General features: G+C 61.4%; 3 protein-coding genes across 4 annotated transcripts in view; 1 reads left to right on the top strand and 2 right to left on the bottom strand.

Annotated features, from left to right (window-relative positions):
- ABCA2 (ATP binding cassette subfamily A member 2) overlaps window positions 1-14,890 on the bottom strand; it is a 33,461-nt gene extending 18,571 nt beyond the window's left edge. Inside the window, exons 1-17 of the mRNA XM_021414370.1 lie at window positions 14,689-14,890; window positions 9,215-9,308; window positions 8,373-8,375; window positions 6,806-6,917; window positions 6,219-6,385; window positions 5,933-6,060; window positions 5,622-5,726; window positions 4,988-5,173; window positions 4,671-4,889; window positions 3,685-4,016; window positions 3,276-3,435; window positions 2,915-3,043; window positions 2,465-2,632; window positions 2,082-2,178; window positions 1,523-1,696; window positions 1,278-1,380; window positions 496-610 (exon numbers count right to left, since the gene is read on the bottom strand). Of these exons, the coding sequence (XP_021270045.1) occupies window positions 496-610; window positions 1,278-1,380; window positions 1,523-1,696; window positions 2,082-2,178; window positions 2,465-2,632; window positions 2,915-3,043; window positions 3,276-3,435; window positions 3,685-4,016; window positions 4,671-4,889; window positions 4,988-5,173; window positions 5,622-5,726; window positions 5,933-6,060; window positions 6,219-6,385; window positions 6,806-6,917; window positions 8,373-8,375; window positions 9,215-9,308; window positions 14,689-14,754 (2,358 nt within the window). The 5' untranslated portion in view covers window positions 14,755-14,890. The remainder of the gene's footprint in view (window positions 1-495; window positions 611-1,277; window positions 1,381-1,522; window positions 1,697-2,081; window positions 2,179-2,464; window positions 2,633-2,914; window positions 3,044-3,275; window positions 3,436-3,684; window positions 4,017-4,670; window positions 4,890-4,987; window positions 5,174-5,621; window positions 5,727-5,932; window positions 6,061-6,218; window positions 6,386-6,805; window positions 6,918-8,372; window positions 8,376-9,214; window positions 9,309-14,688) is intronic.
- Window positions 17,102-21,032, top strand: FUT7 (fucosyltransferase 7). 2 transcript variants are annotated; one of them, XM_021414373.1, is made up of 3 exons: window positions 17,104-17,981; window positions 18,925-19,007; window positions 19,697-21,032. In XM_021414373.1, the coding sequence occupies exon 3, from the start codon at window positions 19,723-19,725 to the stop codon at window positions 20,764-20,766; it is 1,044 nt and encodes a 347-aa protein (XP_021270048.1). In that variant the 5' UTR covers window positions 17,104-17,981; window positions 18,925-19,007; window positions 19,697-19,722; the 3' UTR covers window positions 20,767-21,032. The 2 variants fall into 2 exon arrangements, with proteins under 2 accessions (XP_021270046.1, XP_021270048.1); XM_021414371.1 differs by lacking the exon at window positions 18,925-19,007 and having other exon boundaries at window positions 17,102-17,981.
- Window positions 22,702-24,954, bottom strand: LOC110407106 (POU domain, class 5, transcription factor 3). Its single transcript, XM_021414388.1, has 4 exons — window positions 24,533-24,954; window positions 24,277-24,407; window positions 23,840-24,004; window positions 22,702-23,658 (listed from the first exon to the last, which is right to left on the bottom strand). Exons 1-4 carry the CDS (start codon window positions 24,582-24,584, stop codon window positions 23,407-23,409), a joined length of 600 nt encoding a protein of 199 aa, XP_021270063.1. The 5' UTR covers window positions 24,585-24,954; the 3' UTR covers window positions 22,702-23,406.

A 25,565-nucleotide genomic window follows, 5' to 3' on the forward strand; every position in this document is an offset into this window, starting at 1 on the left:
GCCCCAGAGATGCTCAGGAGAACCAGCTCTGCCCAGTGACAAGCTGCAGCAGAGCCCTGGGAGGTGAATCCATGCCTGGGACACCAGGGGTGCAGAGGGAGCCAGGGGTCCTGCAGTGGGTATCCCTATCCCAGCAGCACCAGGCTGAGTGCCTCAGAACACGGCAGGACATGCTGCAACGGGGCTCCAGGCTGAGCTGGGGTCAGTGCTCTCCTGCAGGCTGCCCTGGCTACTGAGGGTAGTTCCCTGAGACACTGGCCAGCTCAGCCTGGTACTGTGCCTGGCAGCTGGAGCACACTCTCAATGGCTCTAGAGCTCTCCCCTTATCAGGCAGGGATCTAGGCTGCTGCTGTCTAGGAACTGCTACAGGGTGACGTAGGGGGCAACTTGGCAGTAGGGCACAACTTGGCACAAGTTCCTGTGCTGGGGCTGCCCTGGGCAGGCAGGCATGGGAGCTACCTGCTTGTCCCCAGGGATCTCCCCCAGCATCCTCACCTCTTTCAGGCGATGTTCCTTCTCCGTCACAATATGCTGGATCATCATGGCCACTGAGTACACCCAGGAGATCACCATGCACAGGGGCATCATGTGCTCGATGACGAAGAGAAAGCTGGTGGGGTATAAGAAGAGAAGAGAGAAATGGAACCAGGGAAGACCCTGGGGACCGGCCACCAGGCAGTGGAGGGGCTCTCCTGCCGCCCAGGGACTACTACAGCCCTCAGCAGCTCCTCAGTGGCCTGCAAGAGCCACTGCTCCCATCTCCATTCGATACCTGAAGAAACTGAGACACAGGAGGGGAAAACGTCTCTCAGAGCTCCTCTAATGAGGAACACCCGGTGTGCTGGCCCTCAGGTCCCAGCAGTCAGGCCTGCAGTGCTGCGCAGACTCATCCTAGTGCCCTGCCTATCCTGGTCTGGACAGGGCCCCTAGCACCTTCCTGCCATGAAGGTTTGGGACTTCTCAGTGCTTCATTTAGATCACTGTGTTCAATAACCACTGACAGACCCATGTGCCACCCATTTACCACACTTCTCTTTGTTCTTCCCAAGTATTCTGACCTCTGAGACGCCCTGCAGCCATGAGTTCCTCTTTTGAACTATGAACTGGGGAAAAAAATCTTTCCCAGTTTGCTTGGCTTGGGAGTCCAAGATACAGCATAACTGGTTGCCTGTCACTCCCAGTGTCACCAGCCTTTCTCAGGCCCCCAGAATTGTCTCTGTTTCCCAGCTGAAGTGTCCTGGCCGATTCGGACTGCCTGATGGGAAAATGTTACTCACTCATCCCGGGTGTAACATGGGTATGGGAACATCTGCACATAGTTGCCAGGCTCCACCACATCATGGCCAACAAACGTGTTGATGAGGGCACGCTCCATCATGTCTGAGAAGGAGGGGAGACCAGGCTGAGCAGGCGGCACAGGCAGGGGCAACTTGGCAGCAGGGCACAACTTGGCACAAGTTCCTGTGCCTGGGCTGCCCTGGGCAGGGAGGCACGGGCAGCCTGTCAGGGAGCTAGGACTCACCCTGGATCCAGACGAAGCCATAGAGGAAATAGAAGCGGCCACCAGTGTTGGGACCAGGCCGCCAGTATGCCCGCCGAATCTCATTGGTCTTCTCGGTGAAGCTGGAGTTCTGCCGGATCTTATACATGACATGTGGGGGCAGCGAGCCATCCCTGTTGGTCTGGAAGATCACGCCTGTGGGCAGCGGAGAAGCACAGAGCCTGCTGGCACCGGCCAGCCTGCAGTGATGGGCAGGGACACAGTGGAGGCCAAGATCTGGGGCTCAGCATGTCTCTGCCCAGAGCAAGACAAGGGCTACAATGGCCAAGGACAGCCCTGGCATGGGATGTGGGGCCACTCTGACTGCAGGCACCCATGGTGAGCCAGGACAGTGGCCAGGACCAAGGAACAGCACAGAGGGAGAGGTAATTGGAGAGAGCTGGCATGCTTGAGCCATTCATCCACCCAACACACACACCGAGGCAGCCAACATCTCAGATCCACCAGCCCTAGGCCTGGGGCACAGCTTTGGACATGGTTTCGGGGACCTCTGTGAAGGGGCTGGTTCCCAGGGACATACTGGCAAAGACCGTGACATTGTCCTGGTAGGCCTGGTTCAGAGTGTAGTTGACGATGCTCTCCTCATCTGGGAAGCCCTTGAAGATGTCCACACTGACCTGGAGGGAGGGAAAGGCCAGTGAGATCCCACTGCCCCTCATAGGTCTGCTCATGGACCCCACAACCACACTATTATGTGTGCCATCATCAGTGACAAGCTCCTAAACGATGGGCACCTGCCACTGAAATCTCCCCCTCTAAAGCTCCCGGCCACCATCCCCTCCAGTTCTCCCAACCTGTAGCCCGAAGGAGGTCTGAGCAGACCTAAGCCCTCTTGGCCTCTGTAGAGTACAGTGAGGGGTGACAGGTGCTGCTCCAAGTGCCCACAGATGGGTGCACTCTCACCTTGGCCATGAAGCGGACCCAGCCGCAGGCAGCGTTATCAATGGTGTCCAGCTGCTGGAGCAAGACGCTGGCGTTGGGTAGGGAGAAGCTGCCATTGAGAAAGCTGTGCAGAAGGTCGTTGTTGGAGGTGTTCAGGATCTCTGGGTGCTTGTGGAGGTCAGCAGTGAACTAGAACAGGGAGGAAGAGATGGGAGAGGGAGGTTGGAGTACCCCCTGCCATTCAGCGCTGCCCCCATTGTGGACACAGATGGGACCAACACTTCTCAGTGCTCCTCCTGGAGATGGCAGGACAGCACCCAATCCGTGCAGGGAGCCAGCCTGGTCCTCGCCAAGGCAGGCTGGGCACCCAGGAGTGCCTTACGTACAGAAGTGGAGGGTACCTGAGGGCATGACATCCCCTTTCTGGCCCCAGGGCAAGCCAAGGCAGGCTGAGTCCCACCACCACCCTACCTGCTGCAGCCAGCGGATGCGTCTCTGCAGCCTGCCCTCCTCCAGGTAGGCCCGGATCTCAGGGGAGATGTTCAGCCACACCTTGGCGTAGTGGGTGACGTTGCCCACAAAGGCAAAGGTTTCATTGGCCTGTGGGAGGGAGGTGATGCAGCGGGAGGAGGCAGGGCTGCCTGCTGCCCAAGGCTGCTGCTGCAGCGCATCCAGCAGCCACAAGGTCCCTGCCCACTCCACAGGCATTGGCTGCCAGCTGCCAGCCTCCTCCTGCTCAGCCTTATTGTCATGCAGCGCCTGTCTCACTGAGCCCATCTGGCAGGGCTGGCACATGGGGATGGATCCATGCACCCAGCCTCTGCAACCTCACCTTCAGAATGACCTTGTCCACTTCAGTGCCCACGGGCGCATACAGGATTTTGGGGTTGCTGGTCATAAGATGCACGAGGAGGCCCAGGTTTCGCTGCTCCTTGCTGGTGAAGCCCAGAGAGCTCATGTTGCCCTGCTTCAGCGCCTCAGGTTCGATGGTCCTGCAAACACAGCTCAGGCTGCAAACCCTGTGCCAGTCCCAGGCCCCTCACTTTGGGCGGTCCCTGCCTGGGGCTCCCCTGGAACTTCCCGCAGCCATGGCACAAAGACACGGTGCAGCACTAAGTCCTACACCCTGTGAGGCCCCATCACTCTCAGCAGGAGCAGAGGGGGCTGCCCCGCTCCAAGCCATGGCAGAAGCACCTGGCCTCGACCGTTCCCTGGCCCCATTCTCCTCCCAGGCCTCCTACCGGTTGTTGCCGCAGAGGATGGGCTGCAGCCCAGCCCAGAGCTGCACAAAGGCCGAGAACTGCCCCTGGGGGTTGTCGCTGCCCACTGGGCCGCCCTCGGCACCCTCTTCCTCCATTGTGGCGTTGCTGACTGTGGCATTGGTGCTGGCCGAGCCAGTGCTGTTGGCCGTGGGTGGTGGAGCCTTGGTGGCACAGGCCCCCCTGGGCAGGAGCCTGGCCAGCGCTGAGAGGATGTCCATGTCACGGAGAACCTTCTCCATCTCCACAAGGTCCTCCAGGAGGGTATGGAGCCGATGCTGAGCTGCTGTGCTGTTCACTTCATCCAGCTGCAGCTGAGAGGACAAGCAGACAAGGGGTTACATGTGGCTGGGGCACTGAAGTGGCCCTGCTTGCCTGCTGCCAGGGGAAGGGAGCCAAGGGGACCCCAAGTGATGCTGTGTCCCCTTTCTTGGTTAGAAGATTGCAGCTGTGTCCAGGACTCATCACACCACATCTGCAGTAATCAGGCAGCAGGAACATGGCCATATACTGGCAGGTCCTTGCTGGGGGACAGGTGAGACGTCCATCAGACACGGATTTATAAGGAGGGGGACCTCAGAGACAGTCTTAAGGAGTGCACAGTTCACTAATGGCACTGCCATTCCCAGGGAACCCTGGGTAGGCCCTGTAGGGACACGCTGGGAGGATGTTGGGGACACCACGTCCAACAGACAGTGCCAGAATAGGTGCTGGGAGGGGGACATAGCTACAGTGCCCCTGGAGCTAGGAGGCCATTCCCAGTAGGCCATGGAGCTGGGCAGGGGGGGACTGTCTCCGCAGGCTAAGGGGGTGCCATGGCACGTACTGGAGCACATCTCAGAAACCTGGGTAGGCCAAGGGTCCCCACGCAGCCCCTGGTGGTTGGAGAAAAGCAGTCTGGGACAGCTTTGCCCCACTGCCCGCCCCATGGCCTGGGGCCACTGCAGCGGTCCTGGCCCCACACTCACCCTGCTGGCAATCTTGGGGGTGTCCAACTGGTCCCGCAGCTCCGCAGCCAGCTGTGCAAAGCGCTCCTCGCGGGCTGCCCGGCTGCCGTTGCATGCCAGCGCGCGGTATGCCTGCAGCAGCGGCTGCTGGCTGGGGGCCACGCGTAGGAGGCGGTGCAGTGTCCCCAAGCTCTGCTCGCATGTCAGCTGCTCCAGAACTGGTGCCGTGAAGAGTACGCGCTGCAGAGAGGGGAACATGGCTGAGCTGTCCCAGGGGGTGGGAGGACCACAGCTGTGCCCACCCTACACAGCATGGCTCATTGCGGCCAGGTGCTCACCTCCATCTCAGCAACGAAGGCCTGGGGACTGTAGGAGCCAGCGGGGGCTGTGGTGGCACTGGCTAGGCCCAGGGCCTGGGACAGCAGGCGGAGCAGTGCTGGCCGCTGCAGGGCTGCAGAGGGGTCGCGCAGGGCCCTGTGGATCAGCCCTTCCCGCAGGCTCTTCCAGCCACTGGGGAGGCTCTTCTGCAAGAGGACCAGCAGGTGTAGCTGGGGGTGTGGGGACTCCCCAGTGCCCCCTCCATCCCAAGCACATGTAAATGCTCCCACAGCACCCATGTCTACAGTGGGAACAACTGGAACATGCAAACCTGGGGGAGCACCAACCTTGGCAGGGCACAGAGTTCTGTCCCCACAGCCAAGAGCACCTGGGGCCACAGGGGTAATGATTTCCTCCTCCTCTCCTGGCAGTGCCATCACCCTTTGCCATGGGAAATCGAGGCACAGGTACCAGCCCCACCTTGTGGGACCAGTGGCAACACCAGGATAGAACCCTGGCATCCCTACTGCCACTCTGGCCACCTGATGGTGTCCCTACTCAGACAGACAACTTCAGACAACCCTGCATGCAGAGCAGAGGGGACAGCAAGCAGAGGATGAGCTTGGCTCCACCACATCCCTACACACTCCTCACCTCCAGCTGTGCCATCTTCTCACTGCGTCCAAACCAATCCCACAGGTCTTGCTCATGGGTGTCATCAGGTGCCAAAGGAGAGGCCCCAAACAACAGGTGGTACAACTGCAGCAGGGACAGGATCAGAGCTGATGAGCGTGCTGACAGCAGAGGGACCCCACTGCCAGCAGCGCCCTGGCATGGGGTGAATGGGATGACAGGGCAGGACAGCAGGAGTCCCATGGGTCCAGCAGCCAGGGCTCAGTCAGGGCCAGAATGTGCCCACCCACTGCTGCAGTGCCAAGCCCAGCAAATCCCGTGCTGTCACCCACCTCTCGCAGGTCAACGCTGGAGCCCAGGAGGAGCTCGGCCATGTCATTGGGGAGGGACAAGTTCTGCGTGAGGAAGCGGTGCAGTTCCCCCCGATCCTTAGCTGCCCACCCCAGTGTGAAACCGGATCCTGTCAAGGAGCAAAACGGCGGGTGAGAGTAACCTGTGAGTGGCCAGGATGTGCCCCAGCCCCACATGGGGACACCTCAGAGCCAGCCCTGCCACAAGGGCCTGCAGATGGGCACTGCCACATTGCCGGGCACCCACTGCACGGACACTCCAACCGACCTGCCTGGCTGCTGAAGTGGGTCTCCATGGAGCTGGGCTCACTGCTGCTGAGGGCCTCCAGGCGCCGGCGCAGGGATTCCAGCTCCTCCTCCAGGCCTGGATGCTCTGGGTCAAACAAGTTGCTCTGCTCCACCACCTCGCTGAGGTGCTCCAGGAGCTGCGTCACCCTGCAGGGAGCGGAGCACTGCTGCAGCATCAGCTGTGGGGCACACATGGCCCAGGCAGACGAGCCCCTCAGGTGCACCACGCAGCTGCACACCAAACCTGCACATGTGCCAGGGATGCAGGGGACAGCCCCAGCACTCTCAAGGGTCCCTAGGACAACCTCCTTCCTCCTCCCCAGGCGGTGCCACTGCAAGTGCAGGGAAATTAATGGGCTAAAGTGTCCCCCACCCCCTGGGAACAAGGGACTCTGCACCCAAACACTTCTGAGGATGTGCACTACTGCAACTTCTGGTGCAGAATGCAGTCAGATGTCACCAGTGTGAGAATGGGTATGTTGTGCACGTGCGCATTCAAGTGTGCGTGTGCACATGTGTGCATGTGCACGTATGGGACCAAGAAGAGCATGGCAAGGCATGACTCACGTGGAGTTGGAGTACTGCAGGAAGCCAAACTCGTCGCGCTGGCCATCGGGACACAGGGACTGCATGACAGGCAGGATCCCAGCCGAGGTGAGCGGGGCCGCCGTGTAGAAAGCTGGAGCCAGTAAGAGCGCAGAAGAGGCAAGGGAAGGCAGGGGCAGGAAGGAGGAGAGGCAAGGGCAGGCAGGGGCCACCAGGGAGACAGACATTCAGTTCAGAAAGAAGCACACACCGCGTCTAGCGAGGCCCAGGGGAAGGTTGGGCAGCCAAGCTCAGAAGTCTGCAGCCCACCAAGGCTGTCCCACTGGCAGCTCCCTGGGGCTCGGTGCGGCTCCTGTCTGCTACTAGGGCCACCCAGCTCCCACCCCCTGCCCGTGCCTGCTCCCCTCTGAGTGGCAGTGGCCACCTGGCTCCAGGACAATGCTGACTTCTGATGCTTGCCCACCAGGGTGCTGCCAACCTCTCCCGGCCTCTCAGCTGCTCTTGTTAGTAACTTCAAAGGCACCACTGGATTTCCAGAGGAACAGAAGAAGGAAGAATACAACAGGGAAGAACTGGCCCCCAGAGCTTCCCAGGACCCCCAGCCCCTCTTGAGATCCATCCTCCTCCCCACCCAGCTGCCCTGATGCGTGGCTGCTAGAGGTGAGAAATGGAGACACAGTAAGGGAGGAGATGGAGAAAACAAGGAGTAACAAGGAGACAACAAATGCCCACCCTGGCCAGGGCTGAGCCCTCACCAGCCACAGCCTTCCCCAGTCCTTCCTGGGCAGGGGAAGTCCAGCAGCCCCTCCTGAGGGGGACCCAAGGCCATCACTGGGCAGCACCTGGCAGGGACTGGGGTCCCAGAAGAGAGGCGACCCCCAGCCCCAGTGCCCCGGTTAGAGGCAGGTTGGTGCGATTAGCACAGCCATAACAGGAGGGCTGGTGAAGATGGGCTTGCACAGACAGGGCCAGTTCAAGGCAGATGTGGCCAGGCAGAGCATGAAGCCACAGGCTGGATAGACCTCATGCTGGCAGCCATGCCACGGACAGGTGACAACAGCATCACTTGGGCGGCATCTCACTGTCCTTCTGGCTCCTTCCATCAGCACCATGTCCCAGCTCCATCCCAGCTGCTAGGGGCTGGGACAGGGACCTAGTGGCAGGGGACCAGAGCTGCCTGAAGCCTGGCTGCATCAGGGGTGAGCACAGGCACAGCTGGGCAACCATGAGCTGCATCGGGGTCTGCAGTCAGCAGGGTTTGCCCCAGGAGAGATGAGGAAGGATCTGCCTGTCCTGGGAAGCCCTCTGCAGCCCAGCCTCCAGCGTCACAGCTGCCAGTGGCCCCAAGCACCTGTTGAACCCAGCCGCAGTCCAGGCCAGTAATGAAAACCCTCTGCAGACAGCAGCAGAGGGCCTCTGGACACAACAGCCCAAGCTCATCTTCACCAGCCAGGGAGGAAGGCAACAGGTTACAGACGTGCTGATTAGACCAGAGTGAGCTGATCCCAACTGGGCTCTGTCTCCCCAAAACTCCTGGCTGGCAAAGGCAGGGGAGGGGGAGAGGCACCCACCCATCCAACCAACTTACAGACTGGAGCATGCAGTAGAGGCATGGAGGGCAGGCAGGCGGGGGTGATGGTGGGAAAGAAAAAGAAAACATGAGAGAAAAGAAAGAAAAAACAAACCAAAAAACACAACACGGACTGCATGTCAGCACTGGGGCAGGAACCAAGGCAGCACCTATCACAGCCCTCCGCCAGGCTTTCTCTCGCTGGCACGTGCTGAAAAAAAGGCTCAGGCTTTGTCATGAGGGGAACGCAGCCGCCAGCTCCTGGCACCTCCACCTGGGCCCGCTGTGCCCCTTGGGCGGCCAACTCAGGGCATCCTGCCACCACACAGTCCTCCTCCCAGTAGCACAGCCCCACAGGCTCCAGCTGCCGCCTCCAGGGCATCTTGAGCTCCTGCCCCATTCACTGCTGGCCTTGCACCAGCCTAGCAAGCCCCTGAGCCTCCGCAGCCATGAGCAGAGCACAGCCCCTGCCCCTCCCCAGAATCCCCCCAAGCTGGTCCCTAGGAGCTCAGGGCTACACGGAGCTGTCCTGGCACCACCCAGTTCCACCATCCCTCTGCCCGTAGAAGTGCCCCCAGGCAGAGACAGAATGTCCTGCTCATGGGATCTGGAGGCAGCTTTGGCCTGGCTGGTCCCAGAGGAGTCCCCCCCCCGGCTGGGAATACCTCTGGCTCTCTAACCCTGCCATCCTGGTACGCAGCCTTTCCTCTACACTGCCTCCACAAAGGCTCCAAGGGATTCCTGCCAGCTGTCAGCGTCCTCCTCAGCCCCAGGCTGTACCAGGGGGCTGGAACAGCTCCCCAGTGGCCCCATCCTTCCCCCGGGTGCAAGTGCCCTGGGCACCACCTGCTCACACACACCTTCCTTCACAGGGATGGTTGGCTTCTTCTGCCTCAGCCCCAGCAGGATGAAGAAGAGCACCAGCGGGATGAAGATCTCAAAGGCCAGCACCCACTGCAGATGACACAAAGCAGATGGACCATGATGCTCGTGGCCAGGACTCCATCACCAGGGAGGAGTGTGGGCATCACCAGGATGGAGGTCCTGGGGGCACCCCCGGCTTGTGCCCCAGTGCAGCACAGCACTATGCAGTGTCCTGCACCACACCTCCGCCAGAGACGAACAGGGCCGCACACACCCACACTTCTCCAACTGCCTACCCCATCCTGCCAGGGGGCCCGTGGGTCAGAGTAGGAGCACACTGGGCTGGTGGGCCCCTGGTAGATGGCTGCCTGGGCACCAGCACAGACCCTGATGGGCCATCACATCTTGGAAGACAACTCAGTGCCTGTGAAGAGCCACAGACACCCTCCTGGCAGTACCCTCCAGCCAGCAGCTGGCATGGCATGACATCCCCACGTTCCCGCTGGATCCCCATGGCTGACCTGGTGTGTCCGAAGTGCCCCTGCCCCATATGACAGCTCTACCCATGGCCAGCTGGGTCCCAGGGAGCCTCCAGCCCCATCCCAGCAGCAGGACCAAGGCAGGCAGCAGGCCTTGACACTGTCAGGGTGAGGAGGCAGTTGGCCAGGAGCTGGAACCATCTCCAGGTGTGACTGGGGCAGTGTGGAGGGTCCCCCCTGTGCCCTCCCAGAAGGCAACAGCCGGACAGGATTTCCACCAACAGCATATGCTGAATCACAGCAAATCCCCAGGAATCCCTGACCCCAATAGCACAAGCAGCCCAGGCTGGGCTCTGTGCCCAGAGGCCCTGGGGAAGGGCACCGATACCTTCAGCCATCCGCAGATGCAGGCACAGCTACTGCTGGTTTGCACCAGGATTGCCAAGACCACACCACAGCCCTACTGCTGCCCTGCACAGCAAGCACAATGAGAAATACCGCATCCAAGGAAACTGAGGCACAGCGTGAGGTCAGCCAACCTCAGCTTGCTTCAGGGCCAGACCAGACCCCAGGTGACCTATGTGGAGAGGGCAACTTCACATCATGACTTAGGGCTGCATCACAGGGCACCTGGAATGGGTGGTCCCACTGCTATCCTGGCCTCATCTCAGTATGTGGACATGGCTGTTCCCATGGGCATTGCTCAAGGACACCACCACATTTCCAGCCCACTCTGCGAAGCCTCTCTACCACCCACTTCATGCTGGGAACCAGATCTGGGAGAAAGAAGATAATGGAGGAACAAGGTCTGGAGCAGATGGAAACAGAACACGCCCCAGGAAGGAGACCAGGCCACCCAGGAGCAGTGCCAGGGATGGGAGATCCCTGATTGTGTGGCACCCCTGGTCCCACGCACGATTCCCACTGTCACTGTCCCTGTGCTGGGGGATGGCGGAGGGCATCCCAACCCGCCCTCCCCACAGTTCAGCTGCCACGGGGTGCTCGCACCCCTCCCAGCCTGTTGCCTGTTTACCAGGCACACAATGGCATGTCTGTGCGCAGATGGGTGCGGGTCCGTCCCTGCACTGCCCCCCCCCAGCACCCTGCACTGGGCCCGTACCAGGCAGGGCTCCTCTGGAGACTGTTTGGTCCTTGTTGGCAAAAGGAGAGGCCTGTTTGTTGTTGTGTGTTTTAAAGCAGGTCATTGACCTCCTGCTCAGCTCCTTCCCTGGATCAAACCAGAAATGGGGCTGGGCACAACTCTCCCTCATCCCCATCCCAGCACTGGGCACTCACTTGGGGGGCAGGCAGGTGGGGGCCTGCTCACAGGAAGGGCATTGCCCCAGCACAGCCTCAGCCTGTGCAAAGGGGGGACAGCCAGCAGGGCCACCTGCCACTGGTGGTCACTGCCTATGGGAATGGGGCACTGGGAGGCAGAGGGAGAGCGTATCATATCGGGACTGCCCAGGGCAGGATGCCAGGGCAAGGGTTTGCCTGACCTATGCCCTGGGGAGCAGGGAGGCAGCAAAGCCCTGCTGCCCAACTTTTAAGGCTAAAGAAAACATTGTAAGTGTTTTGATGGCACCAAACTTTAATCACAGCATGGCTAAACTCCTGCTTACTGCACACAGCAATACAGCTGAGGTCAAGATGCAGTCCTTGCGAGAAGAGTATCGAAGACCTCAGCATCCCAGGGCAGCACTCAGAGCTGAGCAAACCCGCAGCCCCTGAGAGGGGTGGTGACCCATGGGGATGCTGCCTGGCACTGCCACGCCTCCCCAGCACCAGCTGCAAACAAAGAGGGGGCAAAGAGCACCCTGCGTCAGTGCAGGGCCCAGCCCAGTGATCCCTGGCCAGGGCTGATGTCAGCTCCCACCCAGAGCTGGAACAGCTTCTGGGAGCTTGTGGCAGGAGCAGTGTGCCATGGTCCCGTGCATCCTTATCCTGGGGGCATCGAGGTCATCCTACTCGGTCCTCACCTACTCACAGAAGGACTTTTCAGGACAATTCCCCTGTGCAGTGGGAGCCTTCCCAGCCCTTCAGCAAGGAACAGGGAAGCACACAAGCCTTTTGCAGCATGATGCAGCCACACTGGTGCCCTGCTCCCCAGTTTGGCTCTGCCCTGTACCCTGGGGACCCTGCTGACACTGGAGACACACTGCAGCACCCAGAGCCTCACCTTCTGCTCACCACTCCTCAAAGAGTCCTGTGCAGCCAGCATTTTCAAATAAGACGTCAGATAAAACACAACAGTGCCCTTCCATCACCAGCACTTCAAAGCCAGTATCTCTTGTGGCAGCTGCTTTCCTGTCCCAACCACTTTTGCGCAGAAAGCAGCAGGAAAGGCTGCCAAACACCCTGAGCTTTACCGTGTCCAGGGTAACTTGAGTTCACCTGTTCATTTTACACCCCATGTAGGTTTAATTAACTATTGAGAGTTATCTGAGAGCCCATCCCTCAACAAGATGCACACAGCTCTGCTCACCCCATTTCAGCAGAGCTGAGGCACCTCTCCAGCCCGCACTGCCCAGGGGCTGCTGAACCACTCCCCGCACCCCAGAGAAGTGCCCATGTTCCACCCTGCCCCATGGCCATGCTGTTCTGTGCGCCCATCACGGCACGACTCCTGTCTCGAATTCTGCCCTAGGAAGAATAAAACCACAATCACCACAGACTGGGCTTCAAGCGCAAAGCAAACCTCTCCCTGGGTAGGCCTGGGAAACAGAGGGTCACAGAAGGTGACATGTGGCACAGAAGGTCAGGTGCCTCTTCGAGCCACCCTGCACAAGGTTGGCACCTGCCACCGCTGCACTCACAGGTGGACAAGCCAAGCTCTTGCCAAGGGCAGAGCCTGAGGAAAAGTTTGTCCTGAAAGCACTACCCCGGGAACAGCAGGCAAGTCTGAGTGCTACAGATGATGGCGACCTCCCCACAGCCACCAGCAGCTCAGTGGCAGAGCAAGGGACTGGCCCCAGCCCCCTCGAGCTCTGCCAAGCACGAGGCATCTGCTTGAAAGAGAAACACTCCCCATCCCACGCCCTGCTGCCCTGGAGCCTGTGGCCCAGACGTTACCAGGAAGGAGCAGGCCCTGTGCATCAAGGCAGGGCAGTGCCTCATGCCAGCTGCTGGCAGGGCAAGGCCACCGGCACCATTCTGCCTCCACGAGAGGGGTGGGAGCCCAGCTGCTCCCTGCTTTGCAGACAGGGATGGGTCCTGTTCTCAGCCCTGTCCTGCTCCAACACCCTGCCAGGGCCACTTCCCTCCGCCTGGCATCTCAGGATCAGCGCAGGGCACTCGAGGCTGGCAGTGCTCAGCAAGATGTCTGCCTCTGGATGGGGCCTGGACCGAGGCAGGGCATTACAGCCGGGTGCAGGCTGCAGGCACCCGCAGAGCTGCTGAGGCTGGGTTTTGGCATGGGGCCTAACGTTGCCCTGGCCAGCCGGAACCGGGCAGCTCTGCTCAGCACTGCACTCTTGCACTGCCAGCCAAGCCGGGGGGCTGCGGGGGTACAGGGATGCCCAACGAGTGCGCACATCCTCAGAGCATAAAACCGCCAGGCTCAGTGCCTGGGTACAGGGCAGCATGCCGGGGCAGCCACTGAGAGCTGAGCGCACTGTGCCAGCCCTGCGGGCTGGGCTGTAGCACGGGGGGACCAGGTAGCACCCAGCCGTGCGGGGCAGGGAGCAGGGATGACTCAGCCGAAGGACACTGCCCTCAGCCACGCACAGGGCTGCCCAGGCAGACACCTGCCTGCAGCATGGCCTTTCCCGGCCCTGCCCGCCTGCACAGCCCCGCAGGTATCGGTATGGTGAAGGAGAGCCTGCAGGATCGGCCTGCAGGGCATTAGGGAGGGAAGAGGAGTGAGCATTACCAGTTTGAGAGCAGCAGTTCGCTACCCTCCCCCAGCCTCTAAAAATAACCAGCTCCCCGCACCCATCCCCGGCCAGCTCTGCAGGCGTGCCGGGCCGCGGAGACCTCTGCGCCGTGGAGACCGCGCCGATCTGGGGGAGCGGGGGTACCTGCCCGCTGGCATCGCACCTCCCGCACACACGGAGCCCGCCACCCCCTCCTCCCATCACACCCCCTCCTGCATGCGGCAGGCCGGCGAGGCCGGAGAAGGGTTAACCCGGTTCTCAGACCCCAGCGCGTCTGTCTGTATGCGTGCACCGGGATGAGTGGAAGGATAGGTGGACGTCTGGCAGCGCGGTGCCGCTGCCCCCCGCGGGCAAGTAGCAGGGAACCGTCACCTCCCCGGGGAGCTGAGATGGGGACCTGCAGAGCCCGGCGTCCCTCCGCCTGCTGCCCGGGGAGCCCAGCACGCGGGGAAGCCGCGGCCCCGACCCACGTATGGTTTGGAATGCTACCGATAGCGGTCGGGAAGGCTCTCGGCCCAGATACGCGGCCTGGAGGAAGAGCCCGCGGGCGCACAGCACAGCCGGCACGGCCCGAGGCAGGGGGCAGAGGCTGCGCACGGCGGGACCCGTGCAGGGAGAGGTCCCCCCGGGGCCGGCCGAGGCACCAACTGTTGCTGCTGCGCCGCGCGCCCGGGCTGCGGGGGGCGAGCCTCGGCAGCACCGTTTGTACGCGGATGTCATCCGCGCTCCTTTCTCTCCGGCCCCAAGGCGAGCAGACGTCGCTAGATCTCTGCATCCAGCGTTCCATGAATTATTCATCCCCTGAGCCCAGCCAAGAGGAAGAGGTACCCCGAGGCGTCAAAGGCAGCGGCGAGCCCAGGACGGCCCTCCCCGGCGCGCGGCCGCCAGAGATGCGGAGCACGGCCCGCGGCACCGGGAGGAGATCCCCCGTCGGCGATGGGCCGCGCTCACCCCGCAGCCCGGCCCGCACAGCGCCGCAGTCCCGAGCCGGCCCGGCGGGCGCACGGGCGGATCCATCGGGAGACCCTCCGGGCCGAGGGCTGCGGCTCACCCCGCGCCGCTCCGGCAGCAGGCCCCGCCGCGCCGCACGGCCCGCGGCGCTCCGCCGGCGCTCACCGGGCTGCGCCGCTTCAGCGTCACGTTCTTCCAGAGCAGGAGATGAAGCTGGTGCAGGAACCCCATGGCCGCGCCGGCCCCGCCGCAGGGACAGCCCCGCTCCGCTCCGCTCGGCGCCGCGGCTCAGCCACCTCCCACCGCCATGCCCGGCGCGGGCTGCCGCTGCCGCTGCCGCCGCCGCCGCCGCCGCCGCCTTTGTCCGCAGCAGGCTCGGCTCGGCTCGGCTCGGCTCGGCTCGGCTCGGCTCGGCTCGGCTCGGCTCGGCTGGCAGCGGGCGTCCGTCCCCGCGTCCCCGGCCCGGCCCTGCGCAGCACCACCCCCGACCTGTGGTTGCCGCCCCTTAAAGGCACCGCCGGGACTCTGCTGCGGTGGCCGCGGGGGCCCGGGGCAGAGCTGCGCGGGGACGCTCGCACCTCGCGGACGCGCTGCGGGATGCACAGCTCCGCCACCGTCGTCCGCATCGGAGGCGTGCAGGGCAGCAGCAGCCTCTGCTCCTCTCTGGGAGCGCAGTCCCAGCACGGTTGGGTTGGAAAGGGACCTTACGGCCCCTGCCCCACCCCTGCCGTGGGCTGGCTGCCCCCCCAGCTCAGGCTGCACAGGGCCCATCCACGTCCTTGGTACCTCCAGGCGTGGGCACCCACAGCTCTGGGCAGCAGTGGCGGTGGATCCATGGCACTGCGGGCCCCGCTGAGCCCGTGGCAGTCATGGCACACGTCCTCACGCCGAGGAGTGTCCAGGAGAGTGCTTTCCCTTGGTGTAGCCCGGGGCACAAGTTATTGGGAGGTTTACATGGACCCATCTCCTCCTGGCGGTTGCTTTTGTGTCACGGCAGCAACCCTCTTCCCTGCTGGATGTGGCATGCAGTGCCACGGACCCGCTGTGCCCACTCCCTGCAGCAAGGCTTGCCTAGGGGGCCGTGCTGGGGATGAGCCTTTGGGGCTGCCCCCTCTGTTTTGCAGAAGAGCAGAGGCAGCTCCAGGGGCCAGGCTTGTGACCCTCAGCTGCACTGTTCCCCCTCCATAGCCCTGCTCATCTTCTTCTCTTGCCATATCTCCTACTATCCCCTCCCAACGCTGCTTCCAGGGCCAAGGGCAGTGTGGTGAGGGCCTCTCCTGCCCAGCTTAGAGTTGTGTTGCCAAGGGTGACGGCGTCGCAGGCTCTTCTCCGGAGCAGCTGCCTGGGCACCACAAAAGCTTCCCTTGTCCTGCCACAAAGTGCCATTATTCAAAACTTCTGGGTGAAACCTTGCGAGGCATCTCTGCCAGGCAAATGTCACCTCCCGGGGCTGGTGCACAGTGGCTGAGGACAAGGGACGCCTGCACAGCATTCCTCCTGCTCTGAAACCCCAGCGGTACTTGCTCTCAGCAGCACTTGGGGAAGCAGGGCTGTAGTGCTGCTCTCTGTGCAGTCTGTGATGGAAACCCCATGGCCACCTGTGCTGGGGACGCGGACAGGGACAGCGCTGGGCAGGGAGTGCTGCCAGCAGCCTCAGGTGTGCAGTGCCTGGTATCTGGGCTGGCAGTTAGGGAGGGGAAGAAACACGGAAAGGAGGGGGGTGAGAAAAGGTAGCAGGAAACTGGACACAAGTCTGAGGGAGAAAAACACCCAACCCCAGTTCTGCAATTGTCATCAGAGGTCTCTGAGGGCAGCGATGAAACCACAGAGCCCTGCAACGCCCTGACACAGTGGCACAGCGCTGTGCCCAGCCTGGTGCCAGCTGCTTCCTGCGGTGCCCTCTGGTGCTCCACCAGCACCGTGGGTCCATAAAGGAACGAGGGTACGATAGGGGCATCTCCCACAGCTGCCCGAACACCCCAGGGACCCCCAGGGAGAGATTTAGGGGCACAGAGCACGGTGGGACCTCACTTGTCTGCTCTGTGTACACTGTGCCATGCAAGTGCCAGCCTGCACAGGACAGCACTGCATGCCCAGGGGCTCTCCTCCTCTCCTCTCCCTCAATTTCCGCCTCTCTTTACCGTGCCAGGGCTGTGGGGGAAGGTGATGCCCAGGCAGCAATGCCAGCAAAGATACAACCAGGTGGGAAGATGCCTGAGAACAGTGGCATGGATGGACCTGGGCACAGCTCTCTGTGCAGGTGCTGTGGAGGCATACCCATGCCCGATTCCTCTTTTGGCCACAGGTGCCATGTCTGGCAGCAGAGAGGAGCTGCTGGTGCCACTTTAACTGACGGTTTCGAGATGAGTCAGTGTGAGCCAAAATCAGGCTGGCATCCTGTTTTGAACCCAACTGCAGGGTGGCACGCTGGCGTGGCCAAGGGCAGGGCCGCACCCATCTCAGCACAGGCAAAGCCTCCAGCATGCACACCTGGGCTCCTTCCCAGCACTTGCCCAGAGGGCATCGGCCCCAGCCTAGCCGGGGCCCAGGCAGTCCCGCTGGTGGTGCCAGGCTGAGACGCTGGGCTCCTTTGTGTCCCTCTCAGCTCTGCAGTGGGCTGAAGCAAACACAAAGGCAGCATGTATCAGTCCAAGCTGAAGGAGCATCTTGCTGTTCTCTCAGACCAGGCTGAGAGTGTCTCCCTGCTGTCACCTCCTCATTGTCACCCTGTGCCCTCTCCCTGTCCCCTGGTACTTCCCTGCTATGGGGTCGGAGGAGAAGGCATGCAAGGGGTGGGAGAGCTGGGGACTGTGGGCTGTTGGCATGGAGCTCATCCCTGTCCACTTGTGAGGGCACCCCTGGTGCAAGGACATGGGGACACTGTGCAAACCCCAAACCAGGGGCAGGTACCAGCAAAAGCCGCAGCTAATCGGGGGTCTGGCTAGCAGCGGGGATGGAAAAGTTGCTCAGCAGAAGGGAGGAATTCTTTGTGCTTAGTTTCAAAGCTGACTTGTCAGGAGCCCCTTTGGAGAATGGAAACTCTACAAAGGGCCAAATGCCTCTTCTGCTAGGAGCCCCCAGAGCCACGACCATTCAAAGGAATGGAGGGGAAGAGGGAGGGTGTGAGGCAGACACTCAGGCACAGGGAGCTGTGAGTGTCCATTGGGCTGCCAGCACAGTGCGTGGGGCAGCAGGATCCCACCTGGCACAGGCACACACCCAGCCATGGGCACGCACCCATCCCTGGGTGACATCGCCACCCGTTCTGCACAGGGGAAATGCTCAGAGAACTCTGACACCAGGAAGGACCTGCGGAGAGGCAGTCACGCAGCAAAACAACAGAAAAGAGGAAGCCCTTGAGTACTCCAGACCAGAGCCAGCAGCTGCCCGCGGCACCCGCATGGGCCGTCACGCTCCCTGGCTGCGCCGTGCCGTGCTGTGCTACAATCCCTTCCACGGTAAGTCTGCGGGCTGAGCCCACGCGCCAGCACTGCTGCACACCAGGGCTGGGGCTGAGCAGTGCATCAGCTCCTGGTGCTGCCAGCCTGGCACCTGTCCCCCAGAGTGTCCCTCCAAAGCGGGGCAGTGGGACTGGTGGGGGGAGGCATGCCCTGCATGCAGTGCGGGGAGCAGACAGAGCTTTCCCAGCCTTCCTCTCTGCAGATGATGTTTTTTTTCTGAAGCCTAAACTTAGCTCATGTATTTTAGCAGGCCAAAGCAGGGAAGGGATTTTCAAAAGCAAAGCTGCTGCAGCTCAGCTGAGGAAGCAGAGCAACCCCTTCCACAGCCCTTCAAAATCAGAAGGACCAGCACCTCAGCTAGCAGCAGCGCAGAGGCATCTTGTAGGCTTTCAGGGTTACCCAGAAAGGAAACGGTCTTTGTGCTGAACCCCGTGGGCAGCCTGCAGGCTCTAAGCCCTGCCAGAAATGTGGCTGCAGCACAAGCAGAAGTTGCAGGCTGCCAAATGGCGGGGGAGCAGAGCTGGGGAGCTGTGCCCGACAGCCTGCCCCTTGCCCCTGCCACCCAGCATTGACCCGACACAGCAAAACCAGGCAGTCCTGCCATGCAGCCCCTGGGAATGACACTCATGGGGGTTTTGGGCATTCCCTTCGTAGCCTCGCAGCCACCCCTCCCCTGTGCCCATGGGTTGAGCCCTGCCCGCTGCAGCCCTACAGAGCCAAAGGGCCCTCTGCCTGCAGCCCCCACTGCCCTGCTGGCTGGGAACCTGGGACACACTGGAAATAAAGGATGGGTGTTGGGGTGCCCACAGCAAGCTCTCAGCCTGGATGTCTTGAAGTCTGGGGAGACACGCTGGGGCTAGTAAGAGCGCTGCCTTTGCTGCATGAGGGTGTGGGGTGAGAGAGACAAGTTTTGAGCAGGACTCTGCTCTCTGGCCCTGAGGTTTGGGACTTGCCAGTGGCTCCGAGGGACACCCCGAGGGCAGATCTGCCTGCGTGCTCACAGCTGGAGCCTAGCCATAGGGTGTGAGTATTTCCTGCAGCCCCCTGCCCCCAGCAGTGAGGCACCACCCCCTCACTCCTGGTGCATAGCTCCATCTGCAGCCCCCAGGAAGAACACCACACTCCTCTCAGGCTCTGCTGTTGCAAACCTGGCTGCATCCCAGGCTCAACTCCCCCCAGGCAAAGCGAGAAGTGTGGAGCAGGACTGTGCCCGTTCGTCAGATGGGGAAACTGAGGCAGGGGGCAAGTGGCAAGGCAAGCATGCCTTGTGCATGTCATTGAGAGTGGTGCCCATCAGCTATGACCAGAGGACAGGTGGCTGCTGCTCCATGCACCCTTTGGCACAGCACTGCTTGCTCGAGATGGAGGCACTGGGGGGGACTGGGGTGCATGAAAGTGACAGTGTTGGGGTGACGTGAACAGGACAGCTCCTGCCTCTTCATGCCCTGCCTGGTAGCCTTGAGCACAGCCTTTTGATTTTTTGCATGGGGGATTTTTCTCTGGCTTGGGGGGCTGTGGGCACACAGGTGTCAGGGTCATGGTGTCCCCAATGCCCTCTGCTGTGCTTGAGCCCCATAGGGTTTGGGTGGAGGAAGCACAGAGAAGTCCTCCTCCAACTCCACCCACCCCTTGTCTCCCCAGTACCCTGTGCCCCCCAGCTGGGTGACTGACCTGACGGCCCTCATGGGCCTCTTTCTCTGTCCTGGTCCCAGGGAGCTGCCAGCTGACCCCAGGCACTATGTCCCGGGCGCTGCCGCTGCTGCGGCGGTTGTGGGGCTGGCACAGCGTGAAGGCAGTGGTCACCGCTGGGCTGTTGGCCATCGTGCTCTGGCACCTGAAGTGCTTCATCCGCTCGTCCAACAGCTCTGATGAAGCCCTCAAGCACACGAAGGTGCTGACAGTCCTGGTGTGGGAGTGGCCCTCGAGGCAGGTCCCAGACTTCAGCAGGGACGTCTGTCGCGAGCAGTATGGCATTGCAGGCTGCCAACTCAGCACAGAGCGGCGGCTCCTGAGCCAGGCCAACGTGGTGGTGTTCCCTCACACCACACTCCCGCGGGGCCGGGACAAGCTGCCCCGGGACAGGCCGCACGGGCAGGGCTGGGTCTGGGTGTCCCTGGAGTCCCCCACCAACACGAGAGCGTTAGCAGGATGGAACCAGACTTTCAATTGGGTGATGACCTACAGACGGGACTCGGACATCTTCATGCCCTATGGCAAGCTGGTGCCCAACCGGTCAGCCACTGTGAGCATCCCCACGAAGACCAACTTGGTGTCCTGGGTTATTAGCAACTATCACAGGACTCAGAAAAGAGCTGAAGTCTATAAGAACCTGTCCAGGTACCTCCATGTGAACATCTATGGGAAAGCAGCCAACAAGCCGCTTTGCAAGGACTGCCTTTTGCCCACGACATCCAAGTCCAAGTTCTACCTGGCCTTCGAGAACTCCATCCACCAGGACTACATCACTGAGAAGCTCTGGAGGAACTCGCTGCTGGCTGGCACCGTGCCGGTGGTGCTGGGCCCCCCTCGGGCCAACTACGAGCAGTTCATCCCTGCAGACTCGTTCATTCACGTCGATGACTTCAGTTCGCTGGAGGAGCTGGCCACCTTCCTGAAGACCATGAACTCCAGCCGCTACCAGCAGTTCTTCGCGTGGCAGAAGAGGTACAGTGTGAAGCTCTACGCAGACTGGAGGGAGCGCATCTGCACCATCTGCACCATGTACCCCCGCCTGCCCCAGGGCCGCCTCTATCCTGACCTGCAGAGCTGGTTCAACACCTAGTGCAGGCCTGGCACTGCCAGCGGCACTCAGCACTGCCAGAGACATCAGGAGTGAGTTTGGGTGGCAGCGATCCTAGAGAACAAGATGCCAGGCAGGGAGGATGTGGGACCTCTCATCCTGGCCCTGCTGTTGCCACACTGTGACCTTGAGCAACACTGTGTGACAGAACTTCCTGTGCACCATGACCACCCCCATACTAACCTACCTCACTGTGGTGCTGCTGCAACTGGAGGGTGCTTTGGAAATAAACAGCACAGATTTCCTGAGGCTCTGCCCATCTCTTGGGGCCTGGGCAGGGCTGAGGGCACGTAGGGACACTAGGAGCCCCTAGCCAGGGTTCCCCAGCCTCCCTTTCCCCCTATGCCCTGCAGTTGCTCTGTGATCCCCTCACTATCTGAGTAGTGAGTCCACAGTGGCAGAGGCACCACAGTGGCATTTCCAGCCTGGTGGGGGAGCTGACACCCCTGTACCTCAAGGCAAGAAGCCATATCCTGCTGGGGGCCCAGCACCCTGCAGCCAGGGAGGTGACCTTGTTACTGTACCCCAGCCTCTGAAGTAGCACAGCCCTGAGGCACCCATTTCCCCCATCCTGCTCTCACCGTGGGTGTCACCTTACCAGCAGGACATCGAACGCTCTCAAGAGCAATCACAGCCTGCTCAGTGTAAGGTGACTCAGAGCAGAATGGCTGTGGTTTCTCACTCCCCTCTGGCTGCGTATGCTGTTGTGACAGGAAGCTGCTAAGATGGTGCTGTCCTGAGCTGTACAACGAGCTGAGAGCAAACCCTGCCCTGCTGGCATCCTTGGCACTGCCAGCCCCCAGCACACCATGCACCCCAGGCACCCTGCATCGCACACACCCTGTATCACACACACCTTGCACCACAGGCACCCTGCATCACCTGCACCATCTGCTGTGCACACCCAGCACTGTGGGCACCCTGCACTTTGGAGCACCCAGCCCACTTGGCACTGGCTGCCCCTGTGCCTGCACTCTGAGCCTGCTCCATGAGCACCCTGCACCCTGGGCAGCCCACAGGCACACTGAGGGGAAGCACCTGTCTGGGTCCACCAGCAGATGTTGGGGCTGGGTGATGGGATGACAGGGCTGGGACACAGCTGCTCTGTCCCCACCACAATCTGTGCATCGTCCGGCCCTCACCATGCATCCCCTCAGTCCTTTACCCACAGGGGTGAGCCAACAAGGTGCTGTCCCATGGGGCTGGCGTGCACCTTGGGCTTCCATCCCTTCCCTTTGCAGGATCCCCAGGTGTGCTGAGCAGCAGCCTGCAACAACTCTGCTGCACAGCACAAAGGAGCAAGGGTGTAGACCATCTCCAAAGGGCAAAGAGCATTGCTTACTGGCACCAGCTGAACTAAATAAGGGGCTTTTCACAGTAGGTTTCACCGGAGATCTGGTCACTTCACTGCTTGAGGTGTCAGCCCCTGGCAGTGTTCTGCTCCTGGTTTGGGCACCACTTGCACATCAACACCAACATCCCTCACCAGGCTGGGCTTCCACTTTTCCTAAGAGCAGCTACAGAAAAAAACAGCAGCCCTGTAAGTGTGGAAAGTGATCCCACCCCAGAAACACATATATGTGTTAACATGACTTAACATGACTGCTTTTGCAGAGAGGAAAAGAACTAGGCTGTGTGCTCCCACTGACCTGCCACCCAGTCCTGGAGATGTGCACGGGACACCGGTCCCTTGGCACAGGGCCGGACCAAGGGCAGGGCAGCCCCAGGGTCAGCACCCACTGACCTGAGCAGCCTGGGGCAGCATGAAGCAGCAGCTCCGTTTCGATCTGGGATGATGCTGTTCAGCAAAGCTCCTGCCAGGACACAGGCATCAGCCCACCCACACCCCACACAGCCAGACCTGCGTGGCATGGGGTGCAACGCAGGCAAAGAAAGGAAGGGGCTGACTAGCTCTTGTACCCCAAAAAACTGAGATTTATTTAATTGCCAGAGGGAATATGATTAAGGAAAAAAATAAATCATCAACTACAGCAGGATCAAAGGCACGGGGTGCTAGCAGCATGGACAGGATGGTGTCAGCCCCACTGGCTCCATGGTGACACTGTGGAGTCATGGCCCCCCTTGCCCCCTTACCCTGCCCACAGTGGGTGCAGCGTGACCCCTCTCCTGCACTGTTGGCAGGTGGGGTGGGGGCTGCCGGGCTCCCCCAGCACTGCTGTGGCCCTTGGCTCCCTCCGGCTGCCCAGACAGGGGCAGAGCCTGCAGGAGACCCCCACCTCTCAGCACCCCAGCCTTGCTCTACATGGCAGGGAGGGGGCAGCTGGGAAACTAGTGATCACTACAAAGATTTTTCGCTTTTTAAAAACTAGAAATACAATCAGAATCATTGAAAAAAAAAAACAAATCCCCCTCCCCCCAACCCCTAAAACAATTTAAGAAATACTTTTTTCTGGTTCTCGTGGGAGAGCAGCTCAGCTGGGGCCTGGCACAGGCGGCTCCCCCTGGCCCCAGCAGGTAACAGGGAGGGGGGGCCCAGGAGAGGCAGGAGGAGCTGACCCCAAACAGGGCTGCTGTTGTGACAGCGCTCACATGGCCGGGAAGGGCTGGGGGGGGGATGCTGCCTCTGGACGGGTGCACCACTGCCTGCCCCCCCGTTGCTGTTCAGTGGCTGCTGTTGTTCATGGAGATCCCGGGCTGCAGAGGCGGAGGGAACATCTCGGCCTTATGGAAGGGTGGCATGTAGACGGGGGGGGACGGCGCCAGGCTGTAGCCCTGGGATGTCACTGGGATGGGCAGGCCGGGAGGCACCAGGGACTGGTTCATGTCGTACATCACCCCCTCTGACTCATTGCCAAAGGGCAGCAGCAGACGCTTGCCTTTCTGACGCCGGTTGCAGAACCAGACCCGGACAACCTGGGAGACAGTGGGGGCAAGGATGATCAGGACTCTGTGGCACTGCACAGCGCAGGCACCTGGGGAGGCATGTAGCACAGCTGTCCTCCCACCTCGCAGTACCAAACCGGCCCCATGGGAGTGCTCAGGAGCCGCAGCTGTTTGGGACCCCCCACCGCCCTCCCAACCCTGCCAAACATACATCTTTGTCCAGGTTGAGGTCCTCAGCAATCTGGGAGATCTCCTGGGGACTGGGCTTCACGCATTTGCGGAAGAAGCTCTCCAGCGTTCCCTTCACGTTGGTCTCAATGCTGGTCCTGCGTTTTCTCTTCCGGGCTTGGGCCAGCACTTGCTCTGCATTGCACATCTGGAAGCAAGAGACACCACACTTGGTCACAGGTGGCCCAGGGCTCGCCATGTCCCCCTGCCCCAGATAGGCACAGCTGGCTGCAGGGCTCTGCAAGGGACAAGCTTTGTCCCCGTGATTGTCCCCACAGCCTCTTCCTGCCCAGCAGCGCAGAGATGCAGTAAAATCTCAGTGCCGAGCTTTGCCCCCTGCAACCAGCCCCATTCCCAGCATCCCACCACTGACCCCCCCACTCGCAGATGCAGGGGAGACATGCATTTTCTGCCCTGTACCTCCTGCATGTTGTCCGTGTTCTCTGCCTCGTTGAGCCAACGCTGCAGCAGCGGCTTCAGCTTGCACATGTTCTTAAAGCTGAGCTGGAGCGCTTCGAAGCGGCAGATGGTGGTCTGGCTGAACATCTTCCCTGTGCGGGGAGGCGGCATGTCACACACAGCTCCGCCCGAACCACCTGGAGGGGCCCTGATTTGTGCCCCTCCAGGGCAGCACCAAGCTGGCAGCCCCCAGGAGCCCTGTGGGTTCTCCTCTTACCATAGAGCGTGCCCAGAGCCAGTCCCACGTCAGCCTGCGTGAAGCCCAGCATGATGCGCTTGTGCTTGAGGTCCTTGGCAAACTGCTCCAGCTCCTCTGAGGTCGGCGCATCCTGGCAGGGTCAGAGGCAGACACGAGGTGAATGGCTCAAGATACCGCGAGTGACGACAGACGCACGGTTTGCATGGTTCCCTCAGCCACGCTCTGCACTTCTGGACGGCTGCTTACCCGAGCGCATCAGCTTCCCCCCTCCGCTACAATCCCAAGGACTGTAGTGGGCACTCCGCAATTCTTTAATCAATTTACACATTCACAGCAGGTTTTTGGCTTTTACATACATGCCTCCTGCCGGCAAGCGTCAGCCTTAACTGCTCGTGTACGCCAACCCCGAGGAGCCCGGCGCATCCCTGACTCAGCGGGGCAGAGCTCTGAGCGCGGTCCGATGGGACCCACCATCCACAAGGGTCCCATCGGACCGCTCTGAGCGCTCCGAAGACATCCGAAGATCTCCTTCCCTCCCCGGCAGGGAAATGCCCCGCTACGCTGCGGGCACAGCGGAGGAACGCCCCCCCGGGGGTTTTCCTGGGATCCGGGTACGGGGCTAAGGACTCCCCACGCAGCTCCGCGGGGTCAGCCGGGGATGTCCCCGCACGGCCACCCGGAGCCTCTACAGTTTATTCCTCTAAACATTAAAAAATCTACTTTCCTCTAAACATTGAAAAACACAAAAGTCCTGCAAACCGCAAAGATGCACGTGCACACGCGTCGAGGTCGGAGGCAACTGCACCGCGCGAGGGAACGCCGCTGGGGCGAGGAAGCGCTGCCGGAGCCGCAGCCACGGGGCCCCGACGGCTGGGAGAGCCCAGAGCAGCCCGACCCCGCTCGCGGGCAGCGCTGAGCCGCGGCCCTGCGCAGAGCCGGACAATTCCGGCGGGACCGACACGCGACGCTCTCGGGGTCGGGCACCGTCGGCGGGACCGGATCAGCCGTCGGGGGGGAGCGGCGGCCGAGTCCCGGCGGCGCCGCGCGCGGG

Source organism: Numida meleagris, chromosome 16 (genome assembly GCF_002078875.1).
Source record: "Numida meleagris isolate 19003 breed g44 Domestic line chromosome 16, NumMel1.0, whole genome shotgun sequence".
NCBI lineage: Eukaryota > Metazoa > Chordata > Aves > Galliformes > Numididae > Numida > Numida meleagris.